The sequence below is a fragment of the Epinephelus moara genome, chromosome 7 (assembly GCF_006386435.1).
Source record: "Epinephelus moara isolate mb chromosome 7, YSFRI_EMoa_1.0, whole genome shotgun sequence".
NCBI lineage: Eukaryota > Metazoa > Chordata > Actinopteri > Perciformes > Serranidae > Epinephelus > Epinephelus moara.
The window spans coordinates 28,611,040-28,630,974 of record NC_065512.1 but is presented as its reverse complement, the minus strand read 5'-3'; the positions used below and the strand labels follow the sequence as shown (position 1 = coordinate 28,630,974).

The 19,935-nt window shown below is 39.5% G+C and overlaps 1 protein-coding gene across 4 annotated transcripts in view; it reads right to left on the bottom strand.

Moving 5' to 3' along the window:
- stxbp5l (syntaxin binding protein 5L) overlaps positions 1–19,935 on the bottom strand; it is a 175,868-nt gene that overhangs the window by 52,367 nt on the left and 103,566 nt on the right. For all 4 annotated transcript variants that reach the window (XM_050048039.1, XM_050048040.1, XM_050048041.1 and 1 more), the window contains exons 5-7: positions 17,873–18,007; positions 5,722–5,785; positions 1,384–1,467 (exon numbers count right to left, since the gene is read on the bottom strand). In XM_050048039.1, the coding sequence (XP_049903996.1) occupies positions 1,384–1,467; positions 5,722–5,785; positions 17,873–18,007 (283 nt within the window). The remainder of the gene's footprint in view (positions 1–1,383; positions 1,468–5,721; positions 5,786–17,872; positions 18,008–19,935) is intronic.

Genomic DNA, 19,935 nt, shown 5'->3' with positions numbered 1-19,935 from the left:
ATTGTTAATTAGCTCCCGTGATTATAAATATAACATTTCGATCAGATAGACCTCATCAGTCATTAACTACTTTTACACTCTTTGGTTCGGTAGCAGAAACAGTCTGGAATTATTTTAAAGTTCTATTACAGTATGTGATATTAAGAATGATTTCATCCTGTCATCAAACTAAATAGCGAAAAATACTCTGTACTTAAGTCATAATAATTCTTAAATGTGCCTTAGCCTACTTTTAATATTTGTAAATTATTATTATTATTATTATTATTATTATTATTATTATTTCTAGTCTCTACATCTGTTAAATCAGACAAGCTGATGTTCGCAAAATTATTGACAAGGATTTTTTATCTGTTTTATCTGTCTTATTTTATTCTGTTGTAGCCTATGATTACAGGCTGTTGTTACTTAGTTGAAAATAACTGTTTTGCTGTCACTGAAACAGAAGTTTTTTACAGATAGGCTACCGTTTCATCTCATATGAGTATGAGTTCATGATGATGATGTCGCTCCTAATTAACAACTCCGCCTCTTTCACATGAACGCGCTCATTGCTGGAAAACACAGAGATGACAGAGCGAGTTGATAACCAGCTTTGTAGTACTGGTTATCCTGGATGGGCGCTGTTAGGCTCTGTGAAGCCAGCTCACCTAAAGAAAGCCTGGCTATGTTAAACGTGCATCGTAGTACAGGCCGACCGGGGGAGAGCGAGTATCAGAGCGGAGACAGTGGAGTGACGGACCGCGGGAGAGAGAAAGGCAGGCGAGCAGTGACACACATCCTGCGACTAGAGTTGCTTTACCTGCGACAGCTGTTTTATTTTTATTCTCCCCTTCCTCAATGCAGTTCCATCATGTAGCGTGACAAAAATAGGATTTATTATGAATCGTTAAGGGCATCTGTCAGTTAAATTATTTTTGGAAATACCTAATTTTCTATTTTAGAAAACAGTATTTTAGAACAGTGGTAATAGTCTGGAAACATAAATATTTTTCCATACTTTATTTTTCATTTTCCATACTTTTTAATACCTGGAAATTGATCAAATTTATTTCCATACTTTTCCATACTTTCCATACTTGCGTAGGAACCCTGCTTTAATTATGTACCCCCCTCTGTGCGAACATGGCTCATTTTAATTTCCTGTTCTCAACTCACTACTTTCGATCTCATCATATTCTTATATATCTCCTAATTCCTGCTGTTGTAATGAGGGATCCACATGGTGACTACTGAAATCAAACAGAATCTTTACAAATATTGTGACACAAGAAACACCAGGAAACACTGAAAATGTCCCCTTAAATGAAAACTGTTCCACCTGACAGCATTTTCACTTCAGGTGTTAAGTTTCTTGATGCAGGAGTGCATAGTGAAGCTCACCTCATCGTAGTAGATTCTGAAGTCGGCCTTCTTGCCCCGGAGGTCCCACTGTACGATTGTCCCACTCTCGAACCCTATAAGCAGCTGTGGAGGGGAGTGACAGGGATTGGAAAATTAGGAAGTGATGAAAGATATTCCTTAATAGCCTAAATGAAATGATGAGCACAGTTTAAATCAATGTAACTGACATAATTGCACTCTTTGCTGTAATGTAGGGTAGCTATTTGGCCTGTGGCACCCCAAAGAATACTTTTCCTCCTTTTTCTTCTTCCTCTTTAGTCTTTAGTTATCTTACTTTTGTTTCTGATGGCAAAGTTTCTCAGCTAGCCTACTTGTGAGTTTTGCAATAGTGGGTCACCACATGCATGGGTCTGCTTTTGGCCCATGATTTGCAGAACATGTAACAGGATAACAGGATGCACGATACCACAGTGTCTACCTTTTGCAGATCTAACTGCTGTTGTGCACACCGTAGAGCCTTGACGGGTGACTGAAGGCCCTTTCATACATGCACTGCAGCCCTGAACCCATCTAGACATTACCCAGAGGAGATGTATGTGGCAGCACAAATGTCTGGATCACCTGGACCAGACATAAAATTGACTTAAACCTGCCAGCTCCCTAGTACAAAGTTCATGGAATGTCCAACTGAGCCCATGTGCGAGCGGGTCATGGTCCAGAAAATACACAGTGAGCTAGGGAATGTGTTGATGACATTTCTATGATGCAAATACAAAAATCCGAAGGAGAAGAAGAAGGGTCATATACACAACGATGCCAACGAAAATCTCTAACTGGAGAGACAACGAGTTTGTGAACTTCTGTTGGTAAACGCTTGCTGAAATTGTCAGGCAAATTCTTGCAACGACAAAACATTCAATGTTCATGACCAAATAAAGAACTGGCTTTGAAACAAAAACACAGAAATTTCTGTAGCATAGTTCTTGCATCTCCTGGCCCTTGCACACTCTTCCCGGGCGCCAACCCTCACTTAAACCAAACAGAGTATTCCCTGTAGCTGAGAATGAGTCTGACACAGACAATCTCCTGTTGTATGGTACATGTGTGAAAGGGCATTCCGGATAGTGTCTGGAGTTCATATGAGAAAACAGCCCTACATCACCTATCTTTGTGAACTATCAGATTGCCAATTCCCTTCAAGGTTTCATATAAGCTATCATTTGTATTCAACACTGGATTTAAACCCATACACATACGGATTTGTTATGTATAGTGCACATGCACACAAGTACAAAGAGTATGCAAAACACTTTGATAAACACACACACACAATTTCCTGCACATGCCTTCTCACTCACAATAGTGACACACTTATACAGTATATAATATACTGCAGATGAAAACAGCCATCCATGAACACACAGCTCCAACATGCACTTACAATAAAAACAACCTCAAAAACACACCTACACACCACAACACCATTACACACACAGTCACACACAGAATAGGAAGGGAGAGTAAAGTCGACACAATCTGATCACACATCAGAGGAGATGGAGAGTGATGCTGGAGGAGCACAGCCTTTAAGCGAGAGTGGAGGAAACAGCTCTCCTGCTGAGAGGAAAGACTGTGTGACATCTCAAATCGTAAGACGGGAAGTAGAGGGCAAGTGAGGTAGAACAAGAACTTCCTCATTAATTTTGCAAACCCTAAAGGTTTACATTAGTCACACCAACAGCCCTGGTAACACCAAGATATCCTGTTAACAAAGGCAAGTGCATACATACGAACTGTATACCCTCAAAGGCATGTTGTATGTGGCCGCAGATCTACTGCAAATAATTAATCACCAATGTCTTCTTATAAACAGCGATTTTCTGCCAAAAGTATTTGTGTAATTGTGACGTGCTCTTATGGTACACTTGCAGTAAGAAGCATAACTGCATTACAAGCAAGTTAACTTTCTCATTACACTGGCAGTTTTTTCTATTCATTGAAAAATTAAGAGAAACATCAGCATCATTCATACTAACATTAATAATAGCTGCATTCAGTTTAGGTGAGCAATTTCCAGGGTCTTGAATGCTGACTCACTTACATGACATGCTATGACAGCTAAATGTAAAGGAGCCATCACTAATGTTATTACATCTGTTTAACCTATGACAAGTCATAATGTCTGCTGGGGAAATGGGCTATTAAGCCCTTTTTTTTAAATAAAAATATGTCTGAAAAACTAAGGGCTAACATACCAGTTGTGTATCAGACTGTTATGGTTAACCTGTTATTCAAAAAATCCCTTAGTTGCACATTCAACTTATCTGTTCTTTGTAATTTGTGTAAATCAAGCCTTTAATACTCTAAATGTTGTCCAGGCTGGGGGGTCTGTCCTTGGAAGTGTCTCATCAGTGTCGATTGTTTCTTTCTATTGAAAGGGAAATGTTTAAACAATGCACATCATGTTTGCACAAATGTTTAAACAATTTCCCCCCGGGGATTAATAAAGTATTCTGAATCTGAATTCTGAATCTGAATTCCATCTCATGGCTTTAGTGAAAAGAGCATTTGTGATGTCAACATTGTATTTTTACACTTTGCTCATTTTTTTCAAACATGTAAGAGCAATTTTTAATGGTGTGAGGAAAAATATATTTTCAAACACCAGGACAACACCCCACATTTTTTCAACAGCACCCCATGTTCTCTATGTACAGTACACCTGTTTTGCAGATGTCCGGTTGGGCTAACATAATCAAAAGTGAGTTTGTTAAAGCTCCAGTAGGCAACATTGTTTTGGTATAATTGAGAAAAAAAATTATAATATCCTCTAAGCATAATGTAAATCAAGTGGTCTGAGATAAACAATAGGTTTCTGCACCTCACCATGGCTCTGTGTATCGTGCTGATGTGCATCAACCAATCAAAGGTCAGCTCAGACCACTGCGTTCCTATTGGCTGTTCTACTGCATATGCGCGTTCCCGTGCCGCCGGCAGAAGGGGAGAGCAAGCGGCAATGGCGAACAGTGCACCAGGTAAAATAGCTATTCCAGCATTGGCTACAAGTGCCTACACGGCTAAACAACCCAAAAAAAGTCAGACAGAACTCGGTTCCCCGGAGGGGAAGGGTGAGGTAGGGCCGGGCCCAGCCGGAGGGCGCGAGGGTCGGCCGTGGGAGCGGAGCCGAGGGCTCTCCGTGGAGAGCTAGAGCCGAACCTCGGGAGTATGTGCGGGTCCGCGAGGAAGGGATGGGGAGGGCTGCTGCGCGGAGAGGGAGGGGAGAGCCGAGCCGAGCCTCGGGGTATATGTGCGGGGCCGCGAGGAAGGGATGGGGCGGGCTGCTGCGCGATGACGGAGAGCAAGGCTCGGGAGTATGTGCGGGGCCGCGAGGGAGGGATGGGGAGGGCTGCTGCGCGGTGAGAGGGAGAAATAGAACCAAGTACGATGAAATACTCGCTCGTCTGGTAGGAGGGACTTAGGGCGGAGACGAATGAAACCTAACTCAGATGAGACTCAAAAATCAGTCGTTTTCAGGCTTTCTACCTACTGCAGCTTTAAGGAGCACCAATGATTCAAATTAATTTTCTTAGCATTAATGTCTACTCCCTGCTGCCACACTGCCTTTCTCGGTAGCTGGTATTGTAGGCTATCTATTAATCGTAACATGGAGTGAAAATTAGGCACATATGTCCCCTCTCTCTGCTTCCATTGCCACCTAAAGGTAAAGTATTGAGCAGTTACATGAATACCTCATTGTTGTTTTTTTCAAATGCCACAGGCAGCACAGTCTTTTCTTGCAGTAAGTGATGGCAGTGTGCGACAGTGGCTGTACACTTGTGTCTCATTTTTATGTCTTCACAGCTTGTCAAGTCTGGTTTCACACAAAGGCAGCAGAATCCATTGGGAAAATCAATATGGTCCTCAATGACCTGTCTTTTACAGCAACCTTCACTTGCCACTTTTCCAACCAATTTGACTGCAGCTTGACCCTGAAAAACACAGCTCTCCTCAAAGGATATTACCTGCCCGTCTATCACAACTTCTGTGTGTTATTGTGAAAACACACAGAGGAAAAGGACATGGGAGCAACCATAGAAATATACTGTATAGATGATGGTTTTCTTTTTGTTAGCCAGAAAGAAAGCCAGGCTGAGAGTGAGAGTTGACTAATTAGAAAAGATGGACAGAAGATGTAAAGGAAGACAAAATAAATTTACAGGAGAGGCAGAGGGCAGGTTAGAGGACAGATCTGTGACAGAAAAAAAGGCTTAGATTTAACTAGAAGCAGAGAACTGGGAGAATTGTGATGACATTAGACTAAACTGTGCGAGGAGAACCAGGAGGTGTTGCTGGTGTTTCTTTTATCTGCCTACTCACCTTGCCTTCATCCTTTGGGCAGTCACTCAAATGAACCACAGGTCCCGGATGAGTTTTAGTTGATCTGTGACGAGAGAGAAAGATAAGAGAGAGGTGAACAAGACAGCAGCAGTAGTGCAGTGACACAAGAAAGAAGATCCTTCCTTCAGAGAGGACATGGAAGTAATGAATAGAGGGTTTTACTTTACAAGTCAGAGTTGGCTGTAGAGGCCATAGGAGTGCAGGAATTATGACAACACACTGTATTCTGTAGGGATGTCACAACAACCGAAATTTTGGTATGAAGTTGATGACAAAATCCTGAGAACGTGACAACACTCATTTTTCTCCAGTATTGAGGATGCACTTCTCCCAGTCCAGATGGCACAGCATATACACTAACAAGTGTTGTAGTCTGCCGTTATTTGCCAAAGGAAGAAGAAAAATGGGAGAACAACAAGTGGAAAACAGAGACAAGTGCAGCTGCAGCAACAGCTCGACCTCGACTCGTGAAAAAGAAAAGCGTTCATTTACTGAGGCCAGCATATTTTTTTTAATCTTTAGAATGGGAGCATTGTGTTTTTACGCTCTGCTACAAATGTCAGCAGCGTGACAAGGCACTGACTGCCTACCACAAAGCCCAACCATCACATCTTATATTTACTAGTGTTGAACAACAACAACAGAGGAGAAAAATGTAATATTGTGTAGGCTAAATATTATTATGTTTCCCCTCCCACAAAATCTTATGAACCCACATAAACTAGTACTTTGCATTTGAGGCTGATCATCAGGAATTGATAATAAAATTTAAATTAAATCTTTAATAATAGTTGTTTTTGTTTTTTTTTTTATAAAAGGAGTGCATGTTTAAATACATGGGATTTATTGTTTTGTTTTTTACCATGGTGGTATCAAATTGGTTATCGAGAATCGTGGAATTTCACTGGTATTGGTTTTAAATACTAAATTTCTGATATCCTGACATGCCTAGTCTTCTGTAATGTATTCATGTTTTATGTAAATTTATCTTTGTTCTAGAGGCACACATAATGCACTCTGTGGAAACAAATTTTTCCTTTTGGGTCAATACATTCTGTCTATCAATATATCCATCTAACACTCTGCTAAGAAGAGCAACATCTCTAGACACTACACAAAAAAGTTACCCGTTCAATGTATTCATATTACTCCAGTGAGCAGCAAAAACAACCAAACGTTATGGTATTATTAACATTTTAAACGACTACATCAAATTCAAGTATTCAATCAATCAGTCAATCGATGAATTTATTTGTCACGGGAAATCAAATAAGGTAAAGTTCCAGTGAAATTGTTGATTGTAACACTTAAATCCAACATTACTGCTCATGGACTAACCATCAGCTGTAACAGTACCCATACAGCATACTCTAATACTACTTCATTTGAAATATCTGTGTGGTGCATTCAGAAATGAGGCTTCACACAGAGATTATTAAGAGCTGCACAAAAAGCTCCACTCCCCTGCACCCAGCAAAAAAAACCCTACTGTTTTATATTACAAAAAGGCAGTCCAAATTCTTGCTCTTACTCAAGACCTAAGCATTACCACCATGTCACAGTCACAACCTGTTCTAACTTTTAAAGATGAAAAGCATGTTGCTTGATTTTATTTTTCACCAACAAAATCAACCAATGAGATGAACATTTTTGCTGCACTCAGAGAGCCACATCGTCTGTCAATATTGGCATAATGACACATCACACAAATACAAAAAGGAAGGGGATATCATGGTTTAATGATGAGATGCAGCTGTAAAATGTATTGTATTGCCACACTGTTCACTGCATCTCAGTCAAACAGCCCAACAAGGGCCACTTGGTCACCAGCGAACTTTACTGTAGCATCAGCAATCATGATATGTAAGGACAGTGGCTGAAATGTGAACTGATCTGTGAAGCTGAGGTTAAGTGTGACTGATATGTTCAGATGGACCCATTTAGTTATGCCTGCTGCTGGATGCCGATAAAAATATAAAACGACAGCATGCTCTCAATACAATTCTATTCAGTTAAAGTAGTAATAAGCCAAGGTATCAACAAACCATCCGCAATACACAACACCTGTCCAATCACTGAAGTGCCACAATGGGTGAATGCCAAGAGCTAATCTTGCTACACCAGCTATCCAGCACAAATAATACACTAAGCCGAAATACAATTTGGGATATAACATGCATATGCACTTTTGACCCCAGACCTTTTGTTGTACATAAACAAACCCACACACACATACCGAAACACTCCACCACGGATGGCACCAACTTCTTATTGACTTTATTAGTATAAAAACAAGTTTCTAAGGTGTAGGAGAGGAAAAGTTCAGAGCAGATATTGAATTTTGGATAAAGAAGGCTGTTACTGAGGGCGAAGGCTTGATATTGTATGTGGAAGGCCATTTGCTTTGGTTGAAGAAAGCCTTCAGACTGTGGAGACAAATATGTGAGCTGAGGAGAGTTGCTGACTACCTGAGTGACTCCTGATAAAGTTTGTCTTTCAACTGACAAGGCCAGTCTTTGAAACACACACGAAGCCAATGGGAATGTTTTCAGTAAAAAATATTGCACTGATGAACGGTGTTTGCCAATGTTTGGTACAGCAATATATTCTGATAAGTCGTGAGGCTTCATTGCTGAACATAACTCCCACATTTCTTAAATAAAGGAACTGGTCCTACTAAAGAGGATAGCAATTACCAATAAACTGATTGTATTACCAATGCGAAATTGCTCTACTAATACTCTGATAATGCTTTATGATATGAAACTACTCTTTTAAAAGTTATTACTTACGATGGGACTTCAATTCTGACAATTAATGTGCTTCTACGATATCCAATAACTTTTCTATTAACTTAAGATACTTTCCCATACTGATATCTAAACATTAATAAAATAAATGGAACCAGATAGTGCACCAATTATCTAATGTGATCTGATTTCTGTGTCTGTGCTGATTAGTCTTCAAGTTTTTAAGATGGTGATGGGGAGGATTTATGCCATAAAAGTAAAGTAAAGTGTTGTGGTTTTAGGGCAGCAAGCTTAATTTGATTATTCTGTCTGTCTTCAGGGATGTAATTGTACTGTACCATTAATCTAACACATGGGCAAACTAGCCAGTCTAAAAGTTTTCTTTACAGGCACCAGCATCCCTGTGCTTGTTAAGCAATAATCTTACAAGATCATTTCCAGCACAGTGCCAAAAACACCAACTATTGAGCAACCCTGCCTGTTGTGGCTCAGGAGATCTGGAACAAGCTAGTTTTACTGCCTTTCACCCAGAGCATGCTGGAAAGAGAAATCAGGAAGTCATTGCAGTCGTCCAGAGAGCGACTACTAAGGATGGTGGGATCATAAACACAAATGCAAAGACACCTTGAGCTCCAGCAGGACCAGCGGGGCCATGGCAACCCATCACCATTAAAAAACAGTAAATAATCAACATGACAGATGACAAGGAGGAAGCAGGGCAGAAAATAACAAGTCAGCCACAGAGACATTAAGGACATGATATGTCTGAATTGTATATTGAGTGTATTATTATACATTCACAAATAATCACATAGCATCACTTGTTCAGGGGCTTTGTGTGACACTGTGATGTCTTCTGCATGTCTACAATATAGAACTATCATAGAGACAACATGACATGTCAAATGAAATATCTGTGCAATGGCTACACATACACACAAAGGTACGGTGTAAGTGGCTGCATTTCCATTCACTTATAATGCTGTGAAGGAAATTGTCTTTCGCGCTTTGTCCTTTCCTATTTTGGTCCTACAGTCTAACTACAGCAGATTCAAATATATAATAGTTGGAAAAAGCAACAACAAATCCAATGTGTGTAATCTGTTAATTTTAACTCCAGGATAAAAGTTTTTTTGTACAAATTAATCAATTAGAGTCCAAATATCAAATTAAGAGGATTGAAAGTCTCCTGCTGATCGACTGGAGGACACAGTGGAAACAGGCTGGTGTGAGTGGAGGCATGCAGTGAGTTCAGTCAGGTATGAATGTGCAAAAAATTGTTCTTGATCCAATGTCAGAATGAAAAAAGGCTCTTTTTTTGCTATTGATGTAAGCGTTTCCTCTTGAAGTGAGATGTGCATGGCCATGTTACTGTAACGTGAAGTTTTACACTGTAATTCTGTGGCAGCTGGCTGGAGGGAGACTGACAGGGAGCAGACAGTTTCTGGTAATTGAGCATTGCTAATAACAAGCTAGGCCACTTGCTGTTGGCTATACTGTATGTCATTTTCAGTAAATATTACAATATTAAATGCGGATTTTCTGTTAGATAAGTAGAAACATAGGAAGATAACAAATACTGACCCATCTTTTAAGTGGTTATCTCAAACGCAGAGCCAATATTTATGTGGTTTGTTTACATGACGTAAGCATATTTAATGGATTCGCTGTGGACAGACAGCTCCGATGTTAGGTAATGCGACATGATAGTTGGAGGCTTGCCTGCTCTAAGGACACACTGGTCATTACGTTTTACTCAGGAGCAGCTGCTGAGTCAATTGCGACTAGATCTAGTGTTAAAGTTCAGTATATTGGTCTGATCCACTGTTTGGCTCCATATTAAACCAGTTTGAATTTTTTTACACCAGCCCAACCCTGCCAATGATACAAATAAATTAGTTGACAAACACTGGTTGAGCAAATTGTCTAATGTTGCAGTCTTAGTTTCAAAAAGCTAGTGTGAATTCATCAAATTGTTGAAGAATTGTTGGACTATAATAGCATGAGTTCTATCTCTTTAACTGTTTAGTAACATTAGGGTTTTAAGCCAGTGAGCTAGATGCCTCTTTCTAGGTTCGGTAAGATTCCTCAACATCGGATCAGCTCAGTCTACCCTGAGTAAGCTTCCTATATTTTTCCCTTGTGTATTTTTCTCTAATGCTGTTCTCTGTTGCAAGGACTTTATATTGTAAATGTATATTTTGTGTATAATCCAAAAAGATAACTTTGTATTCATTATTTCCTTTGGCACAGCAGCCAACAATATATCACTACAGAGCTTAAGATGTAGTTTACCTCCTTTATTTTCTGTCCTTTCCCAGACTTAATCCGTAACAGAATAAATCATTAACTGTATTAAGGGAGATTTTCACTACCTCCTCTACCATATGTCACAGAATATATTTGGAGCATTAACAGCACACTGGGTTTACAAGACATTTCAAGACATTCCTGAAGAGACAGAAAAAAAAATAAAAAAATAAGACTGTGCCTTTTAGCATTGTACGGTGTTTTGTGTTCCACAGAGAAACTAAAAGTACAGGCTAATTTCCTAATAAATCAGAACACTGTCTTAACTACGACAGATGTTTCATATAGTCCATTTCACAAATAAACTACGTCTAGTATCCACCAAGTAAGAAAGTGGTTAGTAAAAAACATTGCTGCATTGTGTGGTATAGAGGAGCATTATTCATATCACTCTTCTCTCTTACATTTGCTATGGAAACAGACTAATTCCTTAAAGATTTTCTGAAGTCAGACTGAGCACTAACACGGTTATTATGCCTGACTCCCCATGGACCTTGAATGTCCCCACAACACTTAGAGGCACAAGTATCAATGTACAAAAAGACAGCTAGAATTGTTGCCTTGCAGTTGTAAGCCTCTGCCAACCAGTCAAGTTGTAGTCATCCATGTCTGTCTAGACTCATACAGCTATCACAGCAGACAATGCTTCAAATAAAAGGAAACTACATATTCTAAAACTTGAATGCTTCATACGTTTCTTCAACCCAGCACCTCTAATGATCAACACAGTCAGCACGGCATCAAGATGGGCATCTAAGATTAGTGTCACCAATTGACCTTTTGCCAAGTCCCACTCCCGGACACAGACTGGCCAATCAAATCGTAGCATCGGGCTAGCTCAGACGAGGATCCGACAACTACCCGACTGTGCTCCATTGACTCTAATGCAATCATTTAATTTTAGTATGTGACTAAATGCCTCCCTTTTTGTTCTGAGTTATGGTGTTGAGTAATGGCCAGTGAAGTGTTTTTGCAGGATATTATGATGTCACAGTGAAGTTGACTTTTGGCCTTTTGGTTATAAATGTCATCACTTTATCATTTTATCCCTATTAGGCAACTGTGTAAAATTTCATCATAATTAAAATAGAAAGTTTAGAGTTTCTGGCCAAAAATACACTCTGTGAGGTCACAGTGACCTTGACCTTTGACCACCAAATTCTAATCATTCATCCTTGAGTCCAAGTGGACATTTGTGCCAAATTTCAGGAGATTCCCTCAAGGTGTTTTTGAGATAGTGTGTTCACAAGAATGGGAGGGATGGACAAACCGAAAACATAAATAAAGAAAATAAGACAATAATAATTCAGAATACACTTGCTGTCAGTGTGGAGTAATGCTAAGTCTTAAGTTAGTCTTATTAGACAACCATTTTACATTTGACTAACAAACTACCTCACTGATAAAAAGGGTTTAGAAACTCTGTAAACTTCTTTTCAGGGACTTCAATGAGACTTTTCTCCAGACTGAGGACATGACATTAAGACAGGTAACTGCTGTTCTTCATGAATTTGTCTCCATGGTGACTTCGACTCAGAGACAGAGTCCTTAGTGATCCTTAAGTCTTGTCACAGCAGATGATTTTCATCCTGCCTGCCACATCAGTCAGGCCCTAGAATGTAAATGGCGTAGGATGGTGAATATGGGGCTGTTTCCAAAAGTATTTGCAAACAACTGGTAGGCCACATATTTGGGGGGCAGGGTCACTATTGCCATATAATTCTGTTGCCACATATTTCTGGAGCATATCCTTGCATTTTAAGACTGCCTGTCCATTTCACAAAGAATAAATTGTGAGACCAAGAAGATGCTGAAAGCTCATTGCTTATTTTACAATCTTAATAACAGAAATAGGCAACCATGCCAGTGTTGATTATGGCTGACATGATGCCAGGCGTAAACAAAATTCTGCTCATCACAGGATCTATCAACTGAAGCAGAGTGTGTACCGGGCTGTGGTGTTCTCCTTGCATCTCATTTTTTACATCTCATTTTGGAATGAATATCCTGAAGATGAAATTGTGCATTAAATACGTTACAAACCCATTTGAATTTCAATGAGAGCCCGGCCCTCCTGTTTGGGCACAGTGGTCCCAGTTGAATTGTTGCTATAACAGATTCTTTTCAAGAGAGCATACTTTGGATTGTATTAAATGAATGCATCTGTGAATGGCTGTCACACAAACACTGTGTGAACACAAATGCACACACAAGTGTAAACACACACAAAATAGTGTGACTCACACTCTCATGTTTGTACACAGTGGAAAGAGTGGATGAGTTCTCCCTTGCTCGCCCAACGTCCCACCGCAAGGAAAACAGAAAGTCCCCTCTCATCCCTATTCATGTTTAGTGAAAAACCTCCCCAGCCAAACTATGAAGCTCCCCAGTCGCTCTCCGTGTTGATGAGAGAAGATTCATCCTCTTCTAGCTCAACTTCCCATGAACTCTACTTCAAAAAAGGTACATAGTGCTGACTGATAGAAAATAGTGAATATATTATAGTGTATGCTCAAGCAGAAAATAATATAGAGTGAGAGAAACCTATTGTTGAGATGGTTCTGTGCTCTACCCCCTTTAGTCAGAACAGCAGAGTTACTACCCGTAGTCTTACATTTGCTACTGTGTGCATGCCATCTTTATCAGATATGTGATTGTGCAAAGGTATTTAATTTCTCAATGCATGTCTGCTGGTCATCTCTGTATACTTATGTACAGTTATGTGAACATAACCCTACAAATACTTTAACTGTCATCTGGGGCACGTGGCATTGCTAGCTCCTCGAGTCGGGTCGATTTCTGGATTTGGCGGTCTGTTATGTAGGATAGGTTTAGGAAAGTAACATTACCTTGGTTAGGTTTAGGAAAAGAAACATGGAGACAAAGTACGTTAAAATGACTCAAAGTTCACTCATATGTCTTTTCTGCCAAATTATGTCTCATTCTTAATCAGTTCTATTCAGGATTCTTGGAACCTTGTAGCTATCTAGCAAACCAGCCCATGTTTCCACCAGATTTGAGGAAGACCATTGTAATAGACAATGTGTCATCAACACAGGACATTGTACAATGTACAACGGAAGTAAGCAGAAGTACTAAGATGGCAGATCGCATTGATTACCTGCCAGCTTTTCTATGCTACTATTAAAGACATTTGTTTTTATTAAAAAAAACAAGTATGGACTAACAGTTAACAAGACCAGTGCATGCTCTTGTTTTTTACTAACAATTTTGTTGCCCTTTCCATCCTCTCTTACCAACCAGTGGACTTTTTCGGATCTAGCTGGGAACAGCCTGAGCAAAGATCTAAATTAAACCTTTTCTGCTGAGAATGCAGTTTACTGACTTGTCGCAATAATACTATGGGTATTCTGGGTGTCTTTGTAGCTCTAATAACATTGAACTACTGTAGCTGTTACTGTTGTAGGGACTTGAAGGAAGACAGGAAAAGGATGTGCAGCAACATGAGTACCCCAGGTTTCCCCCTGTGGATACTGGTTAGTGGAGGACAAAAAAGAAAAAGCCTACTGGAGTAATTTTTCTGCCTGTGTGAAACTATGTGACTGGGATTTTAAATGAAATAAACTTGGGGTCAATGTTAGCCAATTGTTAGCACAAAACTGTTTCACTATATCATAAATTATGTGCAGTCAGTAAGTGCAGTAGTAAGTAATAATAACAAATCAAGGGTTCCTACATGTTTTCAATGAATGTTCAAAACGTTTCCATATCTTTTCCATAATATTTTACTCCATTTCCATGACTCAATTTAAGTAGTTTAAAGTGGCAGGTCTATATGGCAATACATCCATACATTATTTAACACATTTGCCTGACATCGACACATATTTGATTGAATCACTAGGTAATGTTTGCCTAAGTGTTGTCTGTAAATAAGCAACCTGTTAATAACTGATCTGTAGGCTGAGGTCTAATTGGAGACGACAGTCTGCAATACTGTATGATTGTGCCACAGCAGCCTCCCACTCAAGCTTAAGTTTGCTATCCATCAGCAGTAACAGTCACTGGCATCATTTAGCGATTTACCACACTGACAGTGAATATTCCTGTATCTTATGTGTGGAACAGCATTTTCCTGTTTCTCTCATTGTGTGACAGTGTTTTTCTGTCTCCAAAAAGGGAGTGATGGATGCGATGCCAGTCTGGTCTCTGCATCATGTAATACTGGTGAGGTTTGAATCGTCATGCAATGCAGCACTAGATTTTAAAGGAGCAATACAAGGGACATATTTCACTTTACATTAGACATGCTTTGGGGTTTTTGTGAATATATTTTTAACAACAGCCAAAACAATGTATTTAAAACATTTCCAAAACATTCTGTTAATTTCAAACCATTTCCAGGCCTGGAAAAACAGCTTTTCTAATTTGATAACTCTCCTAGGAATTTCATAACTGTGGGAACGCTGCACATCAAAACAATTTTCCTTCACACACATTTAGACTGAAGAAAGTTCTCATATGTGAAGTGCAACACAAAAAGGAAAGTTGTCTCTGTTGACTCTGTGGTGAGAAATCAACAAACCAGATATCCTGTTAAAATCCATCCACTGTCTCAGCCTCTGAGACTTTGCAATGATTGGCAGACAGCCTTCCCACACATACACATCAGTGTTATGACTGCTCACTATAGTTTGGGCTGTCACAAGGCAACAAGATGGCTTGGTATGAGAGTGACTTGTGACTGACACTGCAACAGGGGACTTGTCAGGGTAACACCAGAAGAACGACGCGTAGGTGGGTGAAACCAAGAGACACAAACGGGCATACAATGCAACTGAGCGCCATTTGTGTACTTTATGACACTTAAAGTTGTCAATCTGCAGCATATGTCAGCCAAACAGTCAACGCGTGCAACAAATAAAAGTGCATGTCAACAAATTAAAAAAGGCTTCTGTTGACTGATAACTAATATTATGCCCAAATGTGAAGCATTTTATGACATAGTGGACATTCTCACGCCGACCGTGTCAAGTTCTGCCTGTTACATGTATTGTCTTTTTTCAAAATACACTTCTGTTTCCACATGAAATGCACTACGTTGATACAATACCGTAAAATGATGGTTTTTCGTCCTTCAACAACAAACGCATGTTGTTATGTTTTGCCCTAACACACACGTGGTCGGGTTAAGGCAACAAAAGCACGTCGCTGGATTTAGGAAAAAAGAACAAGGTTTGGATTCACAACCTTCTATTGCCAATGCTCCGGTGACAGTCAGTGATGGTTGGACCCATTCACCCGCCCAACCTATTCGGACTTTCACCACTTTAACTGTCGTTCTTGTCCTGCTGCGTTTCACCCTGACACCGCCGGACACGCATCATGCCGATGTGAAAGGATGGCTTTTTTCGTCAGTGTCTGATGCTGGAAGTCACTGCTCAAGTGTCAGATTTCAGCAACTTCAGAGTGAGACCAGGTTGACTGAGAACATTACCACTATAACAAATAAAAAGTGCTGATGCGTTGCAAATGTGCTTTTTTTCTTCATAGTAGGGATGGGTCACGATTTTCGAATTTCGAATAGTCGTTTTATTTTTTCGAAAAATTGTCGAATAGTTGCCACGATTTTCGAATAGTGTTTTTGCTTGTGCTGCCCATCCCTACTTCATAGCTGGTTTATGATGAATTATAAAAAGTCTTCTACTAGTTGTTGAAAACGTGTTTTTTTGAAGCTTTAGGAAAGTTGATGCACTGTGAAGTTTTGTTTGTTTTATTTTAATTTTTATATATATATGTTATGGAAAATATCAAATATGTCTTGAAAATGACCATAGTTTAGCCTGGCAACAGCACCTCGTGAAGATGTTCAGCATCAGCGAGCACGGTTCAATCTAACAAGTAATTGCAAGGTCAGTTTGTTTACTTAAATGTGGCTGAACAACAGCGTATGAATACATATGAGGAGAGGGCCCACCTTAACACTAGGAGCACAAAAACACTCCACCAACAACCTTATAATTTGGAATACAAAGCATATATTTTACCCTGTGTGTAGGTTATTTGAAGTGGAGACAGGGAGGCAGACAGGTTATTTTGGCAATTTTCACAAAATACCCATCCACACAGTCATCCAAAGCTACAACTATAACAATGAAATCCTTTTGATGTTTACTTCTCCAAACATACACTCTCAACACTAATGCTTTTTAAAGTGGTTGCCAGGCTGCAGCTTTTGGTTGCCGAAACCGTAAATATGATCTACATGATTGTATGTTTTATCTGATCTTAACTGTTTATTCAAGTTCATCTAGGTCTTTGTCAATTGAACCAATTTGCTGATCCGTTTGTGATGCTGACGGGTTAGTACAACTTTCCACCCCACAGTCAAACAGCTTAATTTATTTCGCCATTGTCTCTAAAACAGACGCCTGTGAACGCACGAGTTAACGCACCAACGCACATGCAGCGTTGTTACATGGATGGTCTGACTGCAGTTCTTACTATTGCAGCAACATGCAAATATCACAATGTATTAAGACAGGGCTTAGACCTTATTGCTGGAGCGCCACTTTGCTGCAATAGTTTTGGCATCAGGTTTATTTTCTTCTCCATTTCATTTTAGGAATTGCCTACTATCACTGCTGTTTGTGATTGTGTTTTGTTTTCTTTAAAATTACATGGCCTACTTATTACGCTTAGTTATTAGTTGTGTCTAAACAGAGAGCGAGAGAGCCAAGCAGACACACACACCCAAACAGACAGAAACAGATTAGCTCTATGTATGATTAGAAAAGATTCATTGGTTGACCAGCACAGAGAATATAGAGAGGGAGAGGGTAAGACTGCGTCACCCATGCAGCTTGTTCAAAAATTACATTTTTTGGTTATTACAGAGAGAGAGTGGAGCACTGAAAAAGGTACCATTGGGTATAGATACTGAATTCCAGGTGCCTGTATTGGTTTGAATGCAAACGGTACTTAAACCTATGCGTGACGCACTGCCATTCACACCACACATCATGATTACATCAAGATATCATCCCTGTCATCAGTCAGTGTAAGCATTGTTTCTGTCAACTCCAGTATTTGAAGCATATACAACTTACAGTTCTATGGCCTTGTTCCACATGATGACGTATCCAGACAAAATGAAGGACTCGATGTTGACGATGTGTGTGTTTCCACGCTCTGTCCCCACATACAGCCATTTACTCTGAAAGGGAAGGTGGCAAAACGTGATCCTGGGAAGCAAGAAACAAAGGAGGAAAGAGTGTTAGAATACGAACAGTCACAGAGCTTTCAGTGAATGTGTTTCTACAGTATGCTGTGTGGTTAAAAAGTATGTTCTCGCACTTTTGTGCATATACACATTGATTTACACCTGTTGCATTTCATCTCTCTGAAAATGTGCACAATTCTGATTTCAGACAAGCCATGTGCATTTCAAGCTGCCAGTTTTAGGATTTTCAGTTATGTAAACAGTACTTATATGTGTGCGATGTGATACAGTCAACTAAAAATTGACCAATTTTAATTTAAAATGGACTGATTTCTTCTAAAATACAAACAAAATTTAACATGGAGGTTTTCTGTTTGAATTCCATATCGTTGTTTTGCCCATTTCAAAATGTTACAGATAAGATTTGTCTTACAAAATTCAATATTGGGTGCAACACAAACCAATCAATTGACTACACCGAGATTGGCAGGCGGTTACCCAATACAGTGCCTTAAAAACTAGTCATCCATCAGTCAAAATTGGTGAATTAAGTTGATAAATAATAGCAAAGAGGGGAAATACATATGCACATACCACATTTCAGTTTTTTATTTTTCAGAATAAAAAAAACCAACCAATTTTCTATAGGTCTGTTACACAAAATTTAAATAAAAACCCATTACAATTACAGGTTGTAATGCACAAAAAATGGAAAAACACCAAGGGAGATGAACACTTTTGCAAAGCACTGTAAAACAGTTGTTGGACAACAGACAAAGTGATTAAAACTATTCTAGCCATGTTGTCTACTGGCACATCCAATATGTACAGTACTGTATACGGCACTTGGCAGACTACATAAGCCAGTGTTAAATGGTAATACCTTCATAGAAGTCATACGCTGACTCATTCTTAAACAAGGTTGAATTTAGTACTCGACAGGGGAGTGAGAATCTATTTTACTCCACAATGCAGTGCCCTATGTACAGGTATTCACGCCTACATCCGCTCCTCCAGCCCTCTATGGTGCCACTCCTGCTTCTCTCTTGTCAGTAAACTTTTGCACTCAGCCTGTAAGCTCACTCTAAGCTGTTATAAATAGTTATTTAAAGAGCCCTTCAGAACAACTGCCAGAAGTGGAAGCCTGAACTTTTTCCTGTGTCCTGCTGCATTACACAGTAGCTGGTAGACATGTGCACTACAGGCTCAAGTGGTCCACCTTTTTGCACATACTCACTAATCCTCTGTTCAAAGCTTAAAAAGTTCAAAATCTTAACTGTTATTAAGAGTCCCACACATTTTGGACGATGGATTTTCATGACCAAATGTGACTTTGCATGACATGAGCATGTAAAAAATTCTAATAATAATTAATAGCATATCAACTTAACATTTCATAAACTTCTGCTGCCCACAAGCAATTACAAAATATGTATTCAAAGTTTATTTGGAGAGTTTTTTTCTGATAACAGTGGAACAGTTCACTGCATTGAAAATCAATCATTCAGCATTGGCATACCATATACCTTGGATGACACAAAGGAATGACGTGACATAGCAGTAGCCTGGTCAATAAACAAGAGGGCGTTGCAATGCTTCAGGTCAGCGGCAGCGCCTGGGCGACCAGAGCCCACCGCTGACAGACTCTACTGTACTGGCTTAAGAGGGGAGCTCATTCCACCACTTTGGAGCCAGAACGGAGAGAAGCCTTGACTGAGATGAGCCAGGAGCAGGGCTTGACGCTAACTTTTTTCCCAAGGAGCACATGTGCTCCTAAGTTTAAAAAGTAAGGAGCGCACAAAGAACTTTAGGGGCACAATGTAAATTGATCAAATAATGTGTTTTCCATAATAAACATGATGCAAATAGATATTTACAAGCAAAATTATTTAATGAATTTGTATACAAAATGTACAGAAAGGTAAAATCATCAAGTTTTGAAAAAGTATT